We start from the raw sequence: 20,099 nt of genomic DNA on the forward strand, positions 1-20,099 counted from the left end.
ACAGGTGCTTGGACACAGGCTGAACTAGAAAAGTTCCACTGTAATACAAGAATTCTAGGGAGGCACAGATCACACACCTGGTTTAAGCCATGTTCACAGGGTCTCCACCCATCCCACGTGTCTACCATGTCCCCTGGTCTCCCAACAGCAGTCCCCCAGAGGGAAGTAAAGGCCTGGATTGTGAAGAAGACCCAGAGAAACCCAGATAGAGCACCTGGGAGCTTATGAAACTTGTTCTGGTAAGATACCATGAGAGAGCAAGGTATGGTAAGATAGTGTGAAGTTTAAGGAATACATTAACTTCCCTACCTCCCTTTCTAGGTTTAGGGTCCATATAAGGAGTGGGTTTCAAGAACCTGGTATGGGATATCCAGAGGAATGTGCTATATTATCTGAAATTGCTGGGCTAGCAGCAGTGGCTCCCTCCTAGAATTGACTATGTGGAGGCCTCACCTGTGGTAGATAGATTTGATGTCTACCTCATCAAAGTCTTCCAGGTACTGTTTCTAAAATGGATTGGCAAGCCACCCATCAAACCCAGACTACCTGTTTTCACATGATCTATGACATAAACATGGTTTTTACAGATGAGTTGATTTAATGTCTGGGGATCCCAAAGAAAACTACCCAAATGAATCCAAATCTTACCAGTAGAATTGCACTGAAAAACATTGTATTGAGTTTCATAAGTAAAAAGTACTGGAAATTGGAAATATGCCTCTGCCTGCAAAACTTAAAATGCTCACGATCTAGCACCTTCAAGAAAACTTGATTTTTATGTTCCAGAAAACTAGTGTCAGGACTTAACATGACACAGAAGGGAGATATCCCACTACGGAAGGAAACACATGCTACCAAAAAGCTTCAGGGCTTGATATGTGTGGACAGGACTCCTGGTACCCCAGGGGATTCTGGAGGGGTGGGCCAGAGGGTTGAGTGTAAAATGATTGGTAATGGGTACCTCTTGGGACTCAGATTAAAATTCTGAATAAAATGCTTGGGGAGTTCATCATTTGCTGAAGTGAACTATTGAAACTTGGGAGATTGTGACCTACAGGAGGGAGGGATGTTGGGTATTGAGAACGGGATAATCAGACTCAAGTGGGTATGCTAGGGTTTTGCATATGCGGTGGGAGAAACTAGCTAAAAATGTTTGCAGAGGAGCTCATGGTGGGCTTAGAAGAACATGTATCCCTTGATCTTGGGGTTGTGAGTTTGAGCCTCATGTTGGGTATAGTGATTAGTTCAACAAGTTTTTGTTGAAGGACCCAAGGATGCTTCTAATTTGATAAAGGAATGTGCTAGTGATGTGCACCGGCATTTTAAGTTTAATGGAAATTCTCAGCCATGATTGGCAGTACAATAATACAGAGGATAAAAGGATGACAAAAGCAGAGACTGGGTAGTGGCAGACAGTAAAGCCCAAAAGGCAGTATAAGGGTTTCACTTCTGTCTGACCAGTGGCCACATGGCACAGCAGCAAGGTCTCAGCTTCTCCCAGCTGTTAAACTCTGGCTGTATGAGCAGAAAGCTAATTGAAAATCAGAATCCTCTCTGTTAGAGTGGGAACATGAGAAGGCTAGGTGTCAAATGGGTCCCCAGGCCAAGTTCATCTCACTGTAGGTCAGAATAGGTTTGCAGACCCTTTAGGTTATCTCACTGGGTGAATTAGGAAGGGGCACTAGACAACTGACAGAACACCCACCCAACCCCCACACATGATCCTTGGCATGTGAAGAGTCATAATGGTAGGAAAGGCCAAGTCCTCTTGGCCTCTCAAATGGCGTTCCCCATTCAAGACCTGAATAAGAAGTGCCACGTCTGAGGTGTGGGCCATGCTCATAGACTAAAAAGGCAAGTGAATGCCCTTTTAAAAAAAAAAAATTTTTTTTTTTTAAGATGATACTTCTTGTACAGAGAGAAAACTGAGAGGAAACACAAGCAGGGGGAGTGGGAGAGGGAGAAGCAGGCTCCCCACAGAGCCAGGAGCCTGATTTCAGAGCTCAGTCCTAGGACCCTGGGATCATGACCTGAGCCAAAGGCAGACGCCTAACAACTGAACCACCCAGGCACCCTGCAAATGCCCTTTTAATTTGCTTGTCTGATCTCAGTGAACATCAGTTGAATTCTGGCAGAGGATAGCCGATGACCAGGACCTTAACCTAGTAATTGCCTCCCAAAGCTCAGTGCTTTTAATGTGGTGCCCTTGCCAGTTAAAGATCATTAAGTCTCCAGCACTTGAGAAGCTCCTGACCTAGTGAATACATTCTCCTCAATCAGCATCAAGGAGGAAATTATACCTTCTCATAACATGGATATTAGAACACATTCCCTGTCTTTTCCAGGGCTCTGGTAACTCCTGCTGATCATCTCGCCATGATCCACAGTATTAGTGACCTCACTGGGTTTGTTGGGGAGAAAGTAGCGAGTACTCTGGATGCCTTAGAAGGAAATGTGTGTGCCAGAGGGAGGAAGAATTCAGGCCTCTGCCACATCAGGGAAGTTTTTAGGGTCTAATAATCTTGGGCAAGGATGGGCAAACTAGGCCCTGCTGCCTGTTTTTTGTAAATGTTTTCTTAGTACACAGCCATGCCCATTCGTTTTGTCTGGTGGCTACTCTTGTGCTACACTGGCAGAGAGATGGGTAGTTTCATCGGAGACCATGTGCCCACAAAGACTAACATTATCCTCATGTATGTACAATCAGCCTTTACAGGAAATGTTTACCAATCTTTGGCCTTGGGCAGAACTGGGACATTTTCTCCAAAGTAAATGTCAAGATACTGAATCACTAAGAAGCAGAATTTTTGGTAAGGCATTTTGGATTTTGGAGAAAGCTTATTTTACACATGAAAATACTGCTTTTACCTATTAGGTGACCAGAAGGCTGCAGGGGTTCCACAGGCTGCCCTGCCATCTGCCACGAAGGACAGAATAGACCCTGTCATGCAGGTGTTTTGTGATCACAAATGGTTTTGTGTGGTGTCTCTGACAAGTCTCAGTGAACAGTTACAGCTTAGACCCCGAGTATTATGAAGGCCATGTCTCCTGCATCATAGGGCTATTTACTAGTCAAAAAGCAGCCCCCAGAGCTGCTGAGCACTATCACCCATCCTCTGGGATGTTGGCAGGTGCAAGTCCTAAGGCTCTTTTAAAGCATCTTAGTTTTGTTTTTAGTTTTTGTGTAAAAATCCTTGCATGTATTATATGAAATTTGTTTCCAGGTATTTTATTATATTCTACATGGTGTCTTTGATTTGATTTGCCAAGAATTTGTTGCTGGGACTTCTTAGGATTTAAAAAAAAAAATTATTTTTTTTTCAAGATTTTACTTATTTGACAGAGACACAGTGAGTGTGGGGGTGTGGGGGAGAGGGAGAAACAGGCTTCCTGCCAAGGAGGGGCTTGATCCCAGGGTCCTGGGATCATTATCTGAGCCAAAGGCAGAAGCTTAATGACTGAGCCATCCAGGCCCCCTTGGATTGTTTTTAAAGTAAACTCTGCTCCCAAGTGGTATTTGAACTCAGGACCCCAAGATCCAGAGTTGCATGCTGAAGACTGAGACAGCCAGCCAGGTACCCCAAGAAATACTATAAATTTAAAACAAATTTTCATTTTAGAGAGTGAGTGTGGGGGTGGAGGAGAGGACGAGAAAATCTCAAGCAGACTGCCCGCTGAGCATGGGGCCCCGGCATAGGGCCGAACTGCACAACCCTGGGATCATGACCTGAACAGAAATTAAGAGTAAGACCCTTAACCAACTAAGCTACAAATGTCCTGAGATACTGTGGCTTTTTATATTGTGGCCTGCTAAATTTGCTTAATTATGCTAATTTAAATGTAGATTTTCTATATAAAACATGCAAATACTGATAGTTTTATTGATTTAAAAAAATATTTTATTGATAGAGATCACAAGTGGGCAGAGAGGCAGGCAGAGAGAGAGGAAGGGAAGCAGGCTCCCTGCGGAGCAGAGAGCCCAATATGGGGCTTGATTCCAGGACCCTGGGATCATGACCTGAGCTGAAGGCAGAGGGTTTAAACCCACTGAACCACCCAGGCACCCCTCTTTCTTTTTTTTAATTAAAGATTCTATTTATTTGACAGAGGTCACAAGTAGGCAGAGAGGCAGGCAGAGAGAGGGGGAAGTGGGCTCCCTGCTGAGCAGAGAACCTATTTGAGGCTCCATCCCAGGACCCTGAGATTGTGACCTGAGCCCAAGGCAGAGGCTTAACCCACTGAGCCACCCAGGCACCCATGTTGGATTTCTTTCTAATCCTTATATACTTTATTCCTTTCTTTCTTTGTTTCCTAATCTTAGATCTAAGTTTGTTTTTTATCAGTAGAACCACAATGCCGAAAAAAAAAAAAAAGTGACACTGAGCAAAATTGGGGTCAGATGACATCCTTGACTTATTATCAGTTTCAGAGAGAAAGGTTTCATTATTTCTCCCTCAAAATACTGTTTGGGCACCAGCCTGGCTCAGTTGATGGAGCATGCAACTCTTGATTCAGGGTTATGAGGTTGAGTCTAGAGGTTGTAAATAAACTTAAAAAAAAAAAACAAAAACAAAAACAAAAAAAACCTTCATAGTTCTAAAATTTCCACTTGGTTTTTTTGTTTGTTTGTTTTGCACAGTATAAACACTTTGATTTTTTCATAGTCCGGAGATGAGAAATCAAAATCAAGGTGTTGACAAAGCCATGCTCCCTCTGGAAGAATCCTTCCATGCCTCTTTCTAGCTTCCTTGGTTGCCAGCAAATTTGGTGTTCCTTGGCTTGTAGCTGCATCATTCCCATCACTGTGTCTCTACATGGCCTCTGTGTCCCAGCACATGGCCTTCTAGCTGTGTCCAAATTTTCTTCTTTTTGTAAGGACACCAGTCACTGAATTAGAACTCAACCTAATCCAGTATGAGCCCATCTTAAAATGATTATAGCTGCAGAAGCCCTATTTCCAAATAAGGTCATAGTTCCAGATTCTGAGGTTTTAAAACTTGAACATACCCTTTTGAAGTACACGGCTTAACCCACAACGCATACATTGAGTTTTCTTCTGAGAATCTCCACATATCATCTCATTCCTTGAACATACTAGTTACAGTTTAAAGTATTGGTCTGATCACTCCAGTATCTCTGCATCTTCTTTCTCTGTGTTTATGTTGTCTGGTGTCAAGTTGTCTTTCATGCCTGGATATTTTTGATTGGGTACAGGTACTGTGTACATATATCGGAGGCATGGGATCACTGTAAGACCCATGTGCTATTATCATCTATGAGGGGATGAGGATAGGAATGCAGCCAGATTTTTAAAAATTACGCTGAGAACACAAGAAGCTCAAAATGGCCAATATGTACTCAAAAGAAACCATAAAATGGCAATTCGAGAAGAGCCAAATCTGTGAATCAAACTCAGGAAATTCTGTAGGCGCCAATTTGAAGGTACATTCTGGTCGGGGTAGGAAACCGTTTACAAATCAATAAAACGTCAATAATATGAGAATTAGGACTGAATATAAAGAAGCCACAGGGAACAGTGATGAGGACAAAACGTGCTGTGGTTGTAGTGTGGCCAGGAGGCCCCCTGACAAGGCCCTAGAGGAAGGGAACTGGTAATGCAGGGGTGCTGGGGAACCGGGACAAGGGCCAGCACAGGGAAGGGAGTGCGGTGCCTCAAGGCTGAGGCCGGAGCCTGTGCTGTGTTCAAACATCTAGGAGCAGGGTGAGTGCAGGAGTGGAGAGTGGGTGAAGATGGAATGTTGGTAGGGCCTGGGGTCAGAAGTGGGGCCCATCGGCCGTGTTAAGGGGATTGTTCTGTAAGATAAATAGGGTATCTCTGGTTCATTTTGAGCAGAGTTGATCTGATCTTGTCTTAGGAATATTCCTCTGATGGCTGGGTTGAGACTTGAGTAATAAATCCTTCTACAGAGCCCAGCATAGGACCTACCCAGTGATCCACCCAGATGCCTCCGGGTATGCTCCCTGTGTTCCCTGTTAGCCCTTCTTACCCTGGGTTCTATGGCATTTTGCACAAAGATTGAAGGTAAGGGGTGCCTGGCTGGCTTAGTCAGTGGAGCATGTGACTCGATCTCAGGGCTACAAGTTTGAGCCCCACATTAGGTGTAGAGGTGACTTAAAACCTAAGAAAAAAAAGGAGGGTAAGGTGCTGCTACCTTCTGGGAAACAGAAATATTACAAGGTTTAAGCACAAGTTTTAGAATAAAACTTACAACTTTTTCTTTAATAGGCCCTTTTTAAAAAAGCTCTCAGAGGACTACTCAGCAGTACAAAGTAATGAACTACCGATTGAAGTTAACAACAACCTGGCTGGATCTCCAGAGAAATACAGAATACTGTATCTATATATTATACTATATATATACACACACACATACACATATATATAAATACTATATACATGAAATATTATTCATATATAACAGCTATAAAATATTATATCAAACTTTTACTTTGATTATTTCTGAGTGCTGGGTTAAAACTGATTTACTGGGGCACCTGGGTGGCTCAGTGGGTTAAGCCTCTGCCTTCGGCTTGGGTGGTGGTCTCAGGGTCCTGGGATCGACTCACATTGGGCTCTCTGCTCAGCTGGGAGCCTGCTTCCCCCTTTCTTTCTGCCTACCTCTCTGCCTTCTTGTGATTCCTCTCTGTCGGATAAATAAAATCTTAAAAAAAATAAAAATAAACCTGATTTACCTAAGTGAGATATCTCTGTAATGTTCAACTTTTCTGTAATAAGCATGAAAGCTGTTTAGAAACATCTTTAAAACAACTTTAGAAAAAAATAAGATGGGGTGCCTGGTTGCCTTAGTTGGCTAAGTATCAAACTCTTTGGCTCAGGTCATGATCTCATGGGTCATGGGATTGAGCCTGAGTTGGCCTCCACTTTCAGCTTGAAGGTTCTCTTCCTCTGTCCCTCCCTCTTGTGCCCACTTGCTCTCTTTCTCTCCCTAAAATAAATAAATAAATCCTTAAAAAAATAAAAAAGATTATTTAAATTTAAAAATGGGTAAGGGATACCTGACTGCCTCACTGGGTAGAGCATAATCTGTTTTTTTGTTTGTTTTGTTTGTTTAAGTAATCTCTATACCCAACCTGGGGCTCAAACTCACAAATCCTAGATCAAGGTTCTCATGCTCTTCCAACTGAGCTAGGCAGGCAGCTGGAGCATGCAACTCTTGATCTCTAGGTCGTGAGTTCAAGCACCACATTGGGCAGAGTTTACATTAAAAAAATATATATATACACACACATACATATGTATACATACACAAAGGGGAAGGGATATAGCTAGTCCCCAAGCAGGCACAGTCACTGGGTTCTTTCTCAGATAGTGATACCAGAAAGGCAGGGTAGCCCAGTCCTCCAGAAACAGCTTAGGAGCGAGATGGCCTGTAAGACCTCTGAGAACCTTTGTCTCCTCCTGTGTGTAGATGGAATAATACAAGTTCCCATCTCATAAGCTGCTGGGAAAACTGAGTTAATATGAAGTGTTTGTAACAGTGACCTTCACATAGTAAGTGTTCAATTAAGTAGAAATTACTCTTTGCTTATTTGGATTCTTTCTTGGGCAACCCCTCCTCTGGGAGAAGAAAACAGAAGGAGGGAACTGTGACTAAAGCCATGCTCCTCCAAGGAGAAATAGGACCAGGGAAGGGGACTCTTCCACACAGAGAAGCCTGGACAGAGACTCCTCTCGTCCTATGGCTACTTTTCCCTCTCCCTTCCAGAGGGGTGGTGGTTGAAATGGAGGGTGAGAAGAGGGTGGGGGAAGGACTTGTTTTTCTCGGGAATCAGCAGCCCAACTCCAGAGCCCAGCGGCCAAAGTCACAGGCTAACATGGACTCTGACCTGCATGGTGCCCCACCCACTTCCCGTCACATTCCCTGACTTCCACCTGTGGTTAACCCAGACCCAAGATGACCTCCAAGAGCCCCTTGCCCCAGGCTTGGACAGGCAGAATCAGCCTAACCTACTAGATACCAGCCTGTAATTGACAAGTCAGGCTCACTAGTGCTGGGCAATGACGAGTCCCATATATTGAGGGTGTAGGTCTCATGGGGTCCTTCACCCCAGAGTGGTTGCTTCCAGGAGGGAACTGTGCAATTTGTTCAGACGAACTTGGAATAAAGCTGTGTTTGGCAGCCTGAAGATACAGGAAGATGGGGACTGGTGTCCACTGTGAAGTGGAGCCAGGGAACGAAACCGTTCAGAGGGATGTGGAAGGTTTTGTCCGGAAACCCTCTACCAAAGGGGGCTCCCAGGTTGGAATCACGGAATCTCGGGCCAAAGTGGTTGAGGTTCCCCTGAGCCTGGTTGGCTCAGTGGGTAGATCATGCTGTTCTCAATCTCCGGGTGAGTTCCAGCCACACCATGGGTTTCTGAGATTACTTAAATAAATCAACTTTTTTTTAAAAAAAGCAGTTTTCCGTCACTCAGAGGGTGGCGTTCTGACAATGTCACTTCAGTCTCTGCCGCACCAGCCCCATGAACGAATGGCCACAGACTTCGCTTTCTTAAGTGGAGCTTATTTTTACTTCACAGTTGCAATCCCCTCACACCAGCGTCCTCCCCTGCCCAAGGAGGAGGAGGTCAGGCACCCCACTTCCCAGGATGGAAAAGCTAGCTTGGAAGCCACTTCTGGCTGCTCCCCTATGTTGGGCTCCCCGCAGCTGGTGCTCTCCTGCCTTCCTTCTGCTCCGACCTCCCATGGGGCTCCAGGGTCCCCCAATTCCCGGCTCAGGAGGGGGCAGTGGTTCTCCCTGCAGCGACTGCACCTGCCTCCTCTTTGATCTCCTCACTGATGTGCCACTCACACTGGCTTTTCTCTGGTCCTCCAAAGGCCAATTGCAAGCGCTAGTCTCTCTACCAGGAAAGATGTCTGTGCAGCTGGCTCCTCTGATCATTCACCTTTGAGGATTCAGCTCAGAGGTCACCTCTTAACCCGATCACGTCGCCATGCACGCCGGCTGCTGAAACACACTCATTTTCTTCACAGGGTGCCTCGGCTCAGAAACCTGGGGCCTTAAGGGCCTTATAGGATTGGTTCTGCTGGGTGATGAGCTTGGCTCCCTGCCACCCTTGGTCTTCCATTAGACAGGTGTCTCCGGTCTCACTCAGGTTTCTGGACTTCCTGCGGCAGCTCATGTCCGGCCTTGGAACCCTCCCCCACCTCTACCTCCTCCTGTGTCCTATTTCAAGGACCCTAAGCAGATCTATGAACCTCCTGGATGGGGTGCCAACCAGGAGGAAGGGTTCAGCTTTCAGACTCCCCTGCTCTGGCGTTCTAACCCAAGTCTACAAGTCAGTGGCCTGAAGTCTAGGACACAGGGTAATTTCCAGGACACGGCCCCACCCTGAGAAGTAGAGGGAGGATCTGGAGCAGTGCACCATTAGAGAGCTGGCCTGAAGCAACCCCAAGATATACCAAGTTGCCCCAACATGGCTGTCAATCACTCCAGATCTGGTGCACTCCAGACTGTGTATCACCATCTGGAAGGGAAAGGGGAGATCTCTGCTGCTTCAGTCTGCTTCCACCCTAGGACCGATGTTGGGAGCAGGGGCTGGACTGAGGGCACCTTAGCTCCTTCTGTTCTGGACTATGGAGACTGGCATGAAGGATAGGGCTGCAGGACAGACAGGCTGACGAGATGGGAGAGGCATTTCCCCAGCCCAACCCCATACATGTAGGGACCTCTCAAGTGAGGTGTTCTGGGAGTGGATTTTGGACATACTGGGGAACCTAGATTTGTATGGATGGTCTTTGGTTCTAAGATGCAGGGCTTCTTGGGATGTGGCTCATATTAGGGTCCAATAGGATATTATCTAGGAGAGTCCATGGGTTTGTCTGAGGGTTATATAGGATTTTACATCGGGTGGGTCAACGAAGGAATTGCTTCATTTCCTGAGCTGTGTGAACGACAGCATTCACTGAGTGAGGTGGCCTGTTCATGGAGGGTGAGCCCCTGGGGATCATTCTGGGTTAGAGAATGTCATGGGTATCTGGTTCACAGGGACTTCTAGGGTCTATAGGCAAGGTAAGGAAATTGTAAGGTCCTTTGATATAAAATTGAGGTATTTTGAACAGTGCATGGATGAGGCAAGGGGGAAGAAAACCAATGATTAGTTTTTCAAAGCTGGGGGCATGCTGGGAGTAGGCCTCAGGACAGACACGTGGCTGTAAGAAGCAACAGAAATCCATAGGACCCCCTCCCCACCAGCCACTGAGGGCCTGAGCATTTCTGAGCAAGATGTCAGAGTCCCTGCCCAGACTGCCCATCCCTGGGATCAGATACACAGAAGGACCCACTTACACACTGGAGGGAGGGGTGAGACAGTTTAATTTAGAAATAAGCTTTGGACAGCCTTCTGATCAGAAGGGAGACTAAGGGCCCACTGTGGGGGGAAAAGGCCATCATGGAGTGTAGGGCCCCCACGTGGGGAAGGAACAGCATCGGAGCCAGTAACAAGAGTGCCATGAAGCTGGTCCTGTGCTCAGCAGGTACTGGCAGAGCCTGAGGAGAGAATGGGAGTAAGGTCCTTGTGACATGGTCACTACTACAAAGACAATCCTCTCAGCCTCCAGAAACCCCCAGACTGGGCTGGCTTGGCCAGCCTTACACAAGGCATTTGATAATGCTCAAATACTATGGCCACCCTGCCTGAGTGCCCGGAAGCTTCTCAAAGACACCAAAGAAGCCCATCTTACCTGGAGTGATGAGTGGAATGGCTTTCTCAGGTAAGGGGCTGAGAAAGGAGCACATCAAATTAGCATTCCCAGTCCTTCTGTCCTTTATCCCCCAGGAAGACACCTGGTGCTCCCTCCCTAGGGGGGGCACACACACTTCCTTGCTATTCTTCCATTGTCACTTTAAACAATAACAAGGGTTATAGCTTTCCCTGATTTGGGGCACTTCAGGGCTGATAATCCATGAATAACAAATCTCACTGCAAGCCCAGGATGCAACCCAGGGGCTGTCCTCTTGCTCTAAATTACAGGATGTTACCCCAAAAGAGGTATGCTCTGCTCCCAGGGCATACAATAGGGGCCCTGTCTCACCTGTGCTTCTGATTGTACTTGCATTTGCATTTTCCACCTGTGAGAGGAAAAGCTGGTAGGTGCAAAGAACCTGGGGCACCTGGGCCACCCCACCCCCTCCACCATGCCCAGCCCCGTGGCCCGACCACTCACTTAGGGCTATCAAGATTCCAGCGATGCACAGGAGCCCTCCAAAAATCATGCCGCCCAGCTGCAGGCTTTCCCAGTCTGGGGGAGCAGAGAGTGAGCTGGCACGAGCCTGGCTCCACTCCACTCGCTCATTCAAAACACACATCTGATCACCTGCTTGTCCCCTGCTCATGCATTTGCACTTACATTTCAGGCAACAGGAAAGACAAGCCAGTAAAAAGATAGGGAAGCATGAGGAAGAAAAAGTAAGCAGAAGAGCACAGAAAAATTAGGGAGTTGGAAGCTTTTTTGATCAAGGATGTCTTTTCTGAAAGGTGGCATTTGTGCTGAGGCTGGAGGGAGAGGAAGAGTGTGTAGAACACTGGAGACAGTGGCGGACAGAGGAAGAGGAAAGCTGCTGCGGGCTGTCGGGCAACAAGGAGACCATGCTGGGGAAGGCAAGTGAGAGAGTGGAAGATGAGATACCTGGGGGCTCAAAAGCCTCCAGCCCTTTCCCCAGAAATCTTCCTAAATATCCTGTGGGTACCTTCCCTCCTTGCTGGAATGAAGTTCTCCCAAAGCTCATGCTGCATATTGCCCTCTCGCTCTTTTCATAGACCATTCCGACTCTGTAATCCCCAGTCCAGCCCCTTTCCTCAATAGCCCTCACCAAGCTCTAGCAAAGAGGTCCAGGATAGGCAAAGGCAGGGGTAGGGGATGAGGGAGATCAGCTCTTACCATAGTAGAAGGGACTGTCTTTATCTGCAGGAAAGGGGGTGGGGAAAAAAAAAAAAAAAAAACCAATAAGGACCAGAACCAGGATGTGGGGTCTTAGAGGGAAAATGTGGGGCAGTGGGAGCAGGGCAGTCTGGGGCCTCACTCACCAACCAGGTCATTGGCTTCTAAGGCAGGCAGGCCTGGGTGGGAAAAGGAGGGATCAGGTATTAATTCATGACACTGGTCTCAAAAGGAAGCAGCAGGCATGTCCTCAGCCCAGACCAGCCTCCTGGGTCCTGGACCCTCATACGTTCCCCGGCCCCAGATAGTCCTGGGATTTTGTCTTTTACCCCATAGCTGTTCCTCTCACCCCCCAGCCCTTCCTGCCATTTCTCAGGCTTCCTGCTATTTCTTGCATCTGAAATGCATGCTGTGTTGGTATCTTTTTACCCTCTTCTGAGCAGCTTCCTACAGAGATCCTGGCTAATGCCCTACAGGGAACAGGGAATGCTTCTCTCTTTATGCCAACAGATGGTTACTGTTTTCCAACATTCAATTATTTAGGACAATTTTTGCAATATCCTCTTCCTCCCTGTACTATTATCTCCTAGTGTCACTCTTTAAATGGACAGTTTAAGTGAAAAAACATTTGTTCAACATCAGGCCCCCTTTGGGAGATGCTGCCCTGGTTTTCTCTGCCTTGTGGGGAGGGTGAGTGGTAACAGGTTCATTTCTGGGAGGACTCACCTGCCAGTGTGAGGAGAAGGCCCCGGGTCACTCTGTTCATGATATGGCTGCAGAGCAGGACTGCAGGGGAGGGGGGCAGGATGGGGTCAGATAGCCAGGACCTGCCCCAGATTCACAGTGCCTAGGGCATAGATCCCAAGGGTGCACTTAGTTTATGAGGTGGGCTTAGGAAAGTTACTGATTTCAGTTTCCTCATCTAGAGATGATAATAGTAAATGCCCAGTGGAGTTACCTGGATTGAGTTAATACCAGTTAAGTACTTCGAACAATGCTCACACCTAGTAAGTGATTTGTTAAATTCTTTGTTAAAGTCTTTAATCAGAAGCCTGACTCTAGGTCAGAGGAGCAGGGCTACTGTTCTAACTCAGGCTTTGGTTCCTTACCCCCACTCCAAAAGGCTAGGTACCCTGAGCTATTGTTCCCAAAGGTCTGGGCCTCCGGCGATATCAGGATGAATTCCAAGATAGTCTCTGCAAAGGGCGAGCACACCCGGGCTGAGCCGCAGAGAAACAGGCAGCTGAGGAGGGGAAAGGTGGTAGTGGAAGCATGTGAGGGCCTCCCACTCCAGCCCCAGCCAGGGATCCTGCTCCAAGGCAGCCCCAAATCCCACAGCAGGAAACTGCCTAGTGGGTAGAAGGAACATTGCTCCTTTCTTTCCCCCCGGGGTGGGAACCATTCACGTCCTAAGTACTAGTTCCTAGGGTGGCTGTTTCCTCAAGATAAAACCCCTTCCAGCTCTCTGCATGTAGTTAGCTGCAGGCAAGCTTAGGGACTGTCAGCTGTTGCAAACTGAAGCCCCCATTCTTATCTGTAACTCTAATCCCCTCAAACCCACCCAACAGCTGTGTGACTCAGTGGCTTGCTTCACCTCTCGGTGCTTCAGTGTCCTGTAAAATGAGGACAATCAATAGCAACTGCATACAGTTATGATCGAATTAAATGCATTACTCTATGTGAAGCCCAAGAATAATGCCTAGCACACAGTAAGTAATGAAACGTGTTACAATGAAGAAATACACAGCCCTCCATACTTGCTAAATGGGATGCTGCCTGATTCATGAATCGCTTAATAAAAGTTGATATATAGATACATACATACAAACATACATACATAGGTCCTCTTGCCCTAGATGGGAGGGACTAGTAATGTCCAGCTTCTGAATGTGGAAGTTTGTCGACTTTTAGCAGTCTCTGAAGCCGGCTCTCCTTTGGACTCACCCTTCTCACCACCCTGGGATTCCTTAGCCAGAGGCTGGCTCCTGTTTCCTCCCACCCCTATCCTGCTCTCTGTATGACAGTGGTCACAGAGCCAACGGCCTCTGATGCTCAAAACCCTCAAAAATGCACCCTGTTACTGAGACTACCCAGGCACCCACCACCCCTTCCTCAGACTGGTACCACTCTCCACCCTCACCCTTCTTCTGCCACCCTTCCGCCCAGCAGCCCTGAAGTCCTAGCCAGACACTTGCTCACCTGAGAGCCGGGCGTAGATCTGGAGAGGCTGCTGGGGCTGGGTTCAGCCCAGGTGGGTTCCAGCTCTTTAAACCCAACAGCTCCGCCCAGGGCAACAATACCTGTAGGCAGGAGAGAACTGGTCAGATTCCTTGAGATTCCAGGAGCTCCTTCTCCACTCCTCCCACCCCCCACCCCAACCCTGTGAGCTCTTGAGACAGTTTGTCCTGCCACACCCAGTGCAGAGCTGAGCTCCTGGGGGCGCCGGGGCCATCAGAGGCTAAGGTGGTGAGAATTTTCTTGAGGAGAAAGTGGACTTTCAGCTTCTTTAGCTCATTTAGAGGGGTCCAGAGGGTTGCTGGAAGGGGGATACGCTGTTTCTGGGTTCTTGTGCCAGCAGCCGGGGTTCAAGGACTGCTGTGTGGGGTGTCCGGGGGACAACTGAGTCAAGGAGTCAGGGACTGGCCTTGAGGCTCCATTTGCTCAGTGGTCCCATTGCTTTTCCCTGGACTGGGTGTTTACTGAGGGGGACGGCTGTTAGTTAACAGGTAGAAAGAGAACTTCACCTGAGCCTTGTGGTCTTGACACTGGTCGAAGGTAGGGGATAGGTTGAGCCTGGCGCAGAACCAGCAAGAGAGAGCCCAGCTACCTGTGTGTGGGCTGGGGTTGATGGCTTCCTTCAGAATTGCCCACCATCTGACCAGGCCCTGACACCCACTTAAGCCCAGGGAAATTGATGGCTAAGATGAGAAACCAGCCTGGCCCAGGCCCTGGTTTCCTGCCTGCTCCACAGAGTGTGGGGGAGGGGCGGTGCCAGGAGGAGGACTGCCAGCTCCAGGCTGAATAGTGGGCTGCTTTCCTCTGTGGACCCCCATACCTGCCTCACGGGCTGCTGGCCAAACCCCCCTTTCACCCTTCACTCCACCACATGCTCTTGGCCTGGATGAGCTCTGGCTTCTCCCTTCTGCTGTCCCTCCTCCCCAGTTCCTCTTTGCTGCTTTTATCACTGGATGGTAATCAGCTGAGGTCAGGGCTGTTCGTTCCCTTATTCCCAATGGCCAGTCATGGACATTAGTAAATCAGTTTTGATTGGATTGTTGAGTCAGTGAGGACAAGAAGCCACCAGAGGCTCCCAGTCCTGGGGATGAGGGGGCAAAACAAAACCTTGAAAGGCAGAGTGGGGAGGAAGGGTGAGTAGGAAGGGAGTGGGTATTCCTGGTACGAACATGTTATACCTTCTCATGAAAACCTTCCACGGTGCCCCGTCTTCAAAAGTTCAAGTCCAGGGGCTCTGGGGCCAAGAAGAGCTAGAATTGAAGCCCAGCCTCCCGTTTGCTCACTGGGTAAGCTCAGGTAGCTCCTTTATCATTCCGAACCCCAGTTCCCTCTCCTCTAAAATGGAATAATGACAGGACTGACCTTTGAGGTTTGCGGCGTAGGTTCTGCGGGAGTATGGGCCTGCTCCATGATCAGCCCTCAATATGTATTTGTGGAATGAATGCCTCCTAGGTCTGGTGCGAGGAAAGTTCGTCAACCTCAAGATTCAGAACCATTAATTGCACATACTTGGAAGTGAAATCCAGGCTCTGTTAGTTACTTGCTATGTGCACTTGAGCAACTAATTTACCCTCTTCCTATTTATTCATCCATAAAGTAGGAACCATGACCGAGCCTACTCTGAATGTTTGTGGGGACGATGACATCAGATTGTGCTGCTCGGCTCACTGTAACTGGAGCTCGGAAGGCCCTGTTGGATGCCCAGAGAGATCTGCAGCATAAGAGAAAGGGGGTCTTCAATAGAGAGCCCCCCCCCCCCACCGACAGAGAAACCACATTCTAGAGAAGAGAAAGGTCTTGCTCAAGGTCACATTGTGCCTTCATGGAGGAAGGGGGTCTTAGCTCAAGTGATTAAACCCTTCAGCAGTGTTATTCTGCCCTGTCAGGTCACAGTGAGGAAGCAGCAGCCATGAAGCACCATTCGCAAAAAGGGCCCTCTTTACTTTTGGAGGTTTCCAGGAAGCATGGAAAGGACCTCAGATCCACTTCTCCAGAAGGCCCTAGCACCTTTGCTCTGCCCTGCAGCTTCTGTCCTTAGTCAGGCATCCTCCACTCCCTTCCACATCCCTGTGAGATAGCATCATCTGTAACAGGTAGAAAGAGAACTTCACCTGAGCCTCGTGGTCTTGACACTGGTCCAAGGTAGGGGATAGGTTGAGCCTGGCGCAGAACCAGCAAGAGAAAGCCCAGCTACCTGTGTGTGACTTCTGCAAGCGCAATGGTAAGTCACTGCCTCATCTCTTCCATTTGCCCAAACTGGCCATAGGTGTTCGTGCAGAACAGCTGAAGAGCTTGTCTATCCCCTCTTGGAGGGGCCTCAAAGGCGGACCATTCACTCAGTGGCAGGCAGCAATGCCTTCCCCGCTGGAAGTGGTGGGAAGTCAATTCCCAGGTTAGTGCATTTATCTTTTTAGATATTAAAATCAGTACTTACACGTGGTCATGAAACTAGTTGTTGAAACCTTTAAATGTTTGGCATATTAAGAAGTGTTTACTAACCTGTCCTTTTCATTCATTAGGAGTGTTTAGGATGAACAACTGCTCGCTCTCTCAAGGTATAATTCCTGAGAGGCTGGACTGGCAGTGAAGGCTGCTTTCAGGAAATCACTTTCAAGGAGGGCTGGTCGCTTGCCCTGCTTCTTGGATATGCATTCCTCGTCAGAATCTCTGGAGCCGTCCATTTGGGTCTGATTTCTTTTCTTCCTTCCTCCATTCCTTTCTTCCTTCCTTCCTTTTAAGATTTTATTTATAAGATTTTATTTATTTATTTGGAAGAAAGAGATAGGGAACATGAGCAGGGTGAGGAACAGAGGGAGAAGCAGACTTCCCCATGAGGAGGGAGCCCGATGTGGGGCTCAATCTTGGGACTCTGGGATCATGACCTGAGCTGAAGGTGGATGCTTAACCGACTGAACCGCCCAGATGTCCCATGAATCTGATTTCTTACCTTCCAGATGGGAGATCTGGGTAAGAGGCACTGAGACTTACAGGGAAATCAAGCCTTGGGGTGATGGAAGGCTGGAAAGAGTGGGTGAAGGAGAGCCAGACTTTGGCAGGTGCAAGTGACAGCCTGGAGGTATTAAAAGTTGAGAGAGAGAAAATGCAAAGATCCAGTCTGAACTCTTTCTTCCCCTTCTGGAGTCAGTGTTGCAAAGGATATAAAGGACCTTGTGTGGAAGACGGTAAGTCTGTTGCCAAGCGTGTCCACCTGAAAATCAGCACTGATGCCCAGGATCCCACCTCTGCTCATGTCAATCACTGCCACACCTCCTCACACTCCCGAATTGTGCTTCTCCCCTTCTGCAAGCACCAGTATTGCTCTGTGAAAACCAGAGATGCATCCTCAAAGCCATTAACCTTCCTGAGAAAAGGTAATAAAACAGGAATTATCTAAGAAGGACCAGAGGTAAAATGAAAGGGAAGTAGTACTTATCTTGCCTAGCACATAGTGGGAGCATAATGTGTTTTTTTCCTACCTTCCAAGAGGGACTGAATGTCAGAATCAGTAGAAGGCTGAGACTGTCTATTTTGACGGGGTTTGGTAGAGGAGGGAGAAGACCGCATTCATGAGGTGTGAGAGGTTATCTCTGATCTCTGAGGCTTCTCCCAGTTGTCTCCAATGTTTCATCCCTGTGAGAAATAGATACTGAATTCCCACCTGGACCCACCTCCTGTGCTGTCTCCCTCAGGAGTCCCTCAGCTCTCCTTCCCCTCTCTCTGCATTTTCCCCCAGGCCCCCCAGGTGAGTTCAGAGAGCTGGGCTCCTATCTGGGGTCACGCAGATCTGGAGCTCACTCCCTTTGATGATGCGGGAGAGGAGTGGGAGAAAATGAGGCAGCCTGTGAGAGGGTAGCGGGTGGAGGAGGAGGAGGGCGGCCATCTGAAGGGTAGCCACTGTCTGAGGGCTCACTGTTAGGCCTTTGGCCCACTCTTGCGCGTTAGGAAGACAGGAGGGGGGCTTCACTGCGGATTCCAAGGGCCTTCTGGAAGAGAGGACACGGAAACGATGAGAGGTAGGTCGTCTCACGAAGAGGGTTCTATGGGTCTCGGTGGTAGCCACTCCCCTTAGGACTGTATAAGAGTCTAACTCTCTTAGTCCAACTGCGGCCTCCAGAAAAGATGATTCCTCCGCCTCTAGGAGGCCCCTTTCTAGCCGCCATCCGTTACCACCCTTCCCTTTGCGCATAGGACCAAGAAACAGCCAATCGGAATAGAACCGTGGTGGCTTCCAGCCAGTCAGCACTAAGATATGGCTGTTGAGGCGGGGCCGCGGGTGAAGCCGCCTGTGGGGCGAAGACCCAGGCTGTGTGGGCGGGGCCTTTCTGTGGTTCCTCCTCGCGCGGATTGGCTGCTCCGGTCAAACAACGGGTTTGTCAAGTAGTCGCCTTGTTACGCATGCGCAGCCACACATGTTGCTGTTTGCCCTGTGAAGGTCGTGACTCGTTTTAAATCTTGCCAGAGTCTTTGTGCGTCTCTTGTTAGTTCGTGCAACCGTGATTGTCACGGTTTTCGGGAAGTCGTGGTCATCGGTAACTGGGACTCTAGAGGCTTTGAAGGATAGCTGAGGTGAAGGGACAGCACAGCTGCTGAGTCCAGAGCAGGCCAGGGAGGAGGAAGCCAAGAGCAGGGCCGCATGGGGAACGGGCAGGAGGCGGTGAGCTGCTTGGAGTGAGGCCAGAAAGCCGGCAAGGGACCTTGGACTTGGGGAGGCCTTCACACAAGGGCGAGATATGAGGCAGAAGCCCTAATGCGGAAGGAGAGAGGCGGAAACTGTTCACTGAACTGAGGTCAGGCGACGTCACTTCTCCTTGACTTTTTGTTGTTTTTGTTAGACCTCAGTAAAGCTTTCCTCTCACCCACAGGGCCCTAAGCATAGTTGTGCTATGTGTGCCTCTCGTGAACCAGATTTCTCAGCTCTCGACCTTGTAATTGAAGTATCTCGTGGACACGCGTCCTCTTCACTTCCTAGGGGTACTTGACAGGCAACTTCCAAAACAACTATTCCCGGGTGCCTGGCTGTCTCAGTCGGTAGTACTGTTGATCTTGGGGTTTGTGAGTTCGAGCCCCACGTAGGGTGTAGAGATTACTTAAGGGCCACCTGGGTAGCTAGGTTGGTTAAGTGCCTTCAGCTCAGGTAATGATACCAGGGTACAAGGATCAGAGTCCCCTGTCCCTCCTCCCTGCTTTCTCTCTCAAATAAGTAAAATCTTAAAAAAAAAAAAAAAAAAAAAAAAAAGAAAAGAAGAAGAATCTTACACTGTTTAACACCCCCCCCCCCCCCCAATATATTTCAGAGTTCCCTCTCTCAGGTCACTTGCTTATCCACCTGGCCACACAGGCCACCACTAAGCACATAAGGAGTTCTCTATTGATGCACCTGCTCCTCAGGCTAGGACCCTTCAAGGGCACTAACACTTCTCACTCTGGTGACTGCAGCTTCCTCCACTAGAGCAGCCTAAGTGAGTGCTTGCTACCTGGCAGACTGTTTTCCAGCACTTTCCGTGTATTAACTCATGTTATCCTAAGAACAGCCTATCTAGAGAGGATTCACCGCCTGATTTCAGGATGGGAAAATGAGATGGATCATTAAGTGAAGCTCTGGGCCACACAGCTCTAGAGCTGGCTCTTAACCACCACTCTCCACACTAAGCTGTGCGCGTGATTTATTTTTAATATTATTTAAAACAGCTCTGTTGAGAAACGATTTACCCACCAAGCAATTACTCTATTTAAAATATAGAGTTCACTGGGGCGCCTGGGTGGCTCAGTGGGTTAAGCTGCGGCCTTCGGCTCAGGTCATTATCTCAGGGTCCTGGGATTGAGTCCCGCATCGGGCTCTCTGCTCAGCAGGGAGCCTGCTTCCCTCTCTCTCTCTCTCTCTGCCTGCCTCTCTGCCTACTTGTGATCTCTGTCTGTCAAATAAACAAATAAAATCTTTAAA

General features: G+C 48.3%; 1 protein-coding gene across 3 annotated transcripts; it reads right to left on the reverse strand.

The window, feature by feature from the left end:
- Positions 1 to 10,341: 10,341 nt before the first annotated feature.
- On the reverse strand, positions 10,342 to 19,848 carry FXYD4 (FXYD domain containing ion transport regulator 4). 3 transcript variants are annotated; one of them, XM_082721851.1, is made up of 10 exons: positions 15,521 to 16,038; positions 14,123 to 14,223; positions 13,485 to 13,536; positions 12,650 to 12,709; positions 12,070 to 12,102; positions 11,924 to 11,947; positions 11,210 to 11,284; positions 11,078 to 11,114; positions 10,727 to 10,764; positions 10,342 to 10,532 (listed from the first exon to the last, which is right to left on the reverse strand). In XM_082721851.1, exons 4-10 carry the CDS (start codon positions 12,687 to 12,689, stop codon positions 10,513 to 10,515), a joined length of 267 nt encoding a protein of 88 aa, XP_082577977.1. In that variant the 5' UTR covers positions 12,690 to 12,709; positions 13,485 to 13,536; positions 14,123 to 14,223; positions 15,521 to 16,038; the 3' UTR covers positions 10,342 to 10,512. The 3 variants fall into 3 exon arrangements, with proteins under 3 accessions (XP_082577977.1, XP_082577976.1, XP_082577975.1); XM_082721850.1 differs by having other exon boundaries at positions 12,650 to 12,770; positions 15,521 to 15,921; XM_082721849.1 differs by lacking the exons at positions 10,342 to 10,532; positions 10,727 to 10,764; positions 11,078 to 11,114; ... (1 more) ...; positions 11,924 to 11,947; positions 12,070 to 12,102 and adding exons at positions 13,056 to 13,166; positions 16,658 to 16,865; positions 17,106 to 17,478; positions 17,635 to 17,788; positions 18,069 to 19,848 and having other exon boundaries at positions 12,689 to 12,770; positions 15,521 to 16,522.
- Between the last annotated feature and the right edge of the window lie 251 nt (positions 19,849 to 20,099).

The sequence above is a fragment of the Mustela nivalis genome (genome assembly GCF_964662115.1).
Source record: "Mustela nivalis genome assembly, chromosome: 2".
NCBI classification, from domain to species: Eukaryota; Metazoa; Chordata; class Mammalia; order Carnivora; family Mustelidae; genus Mustela; species Mustela nivalis.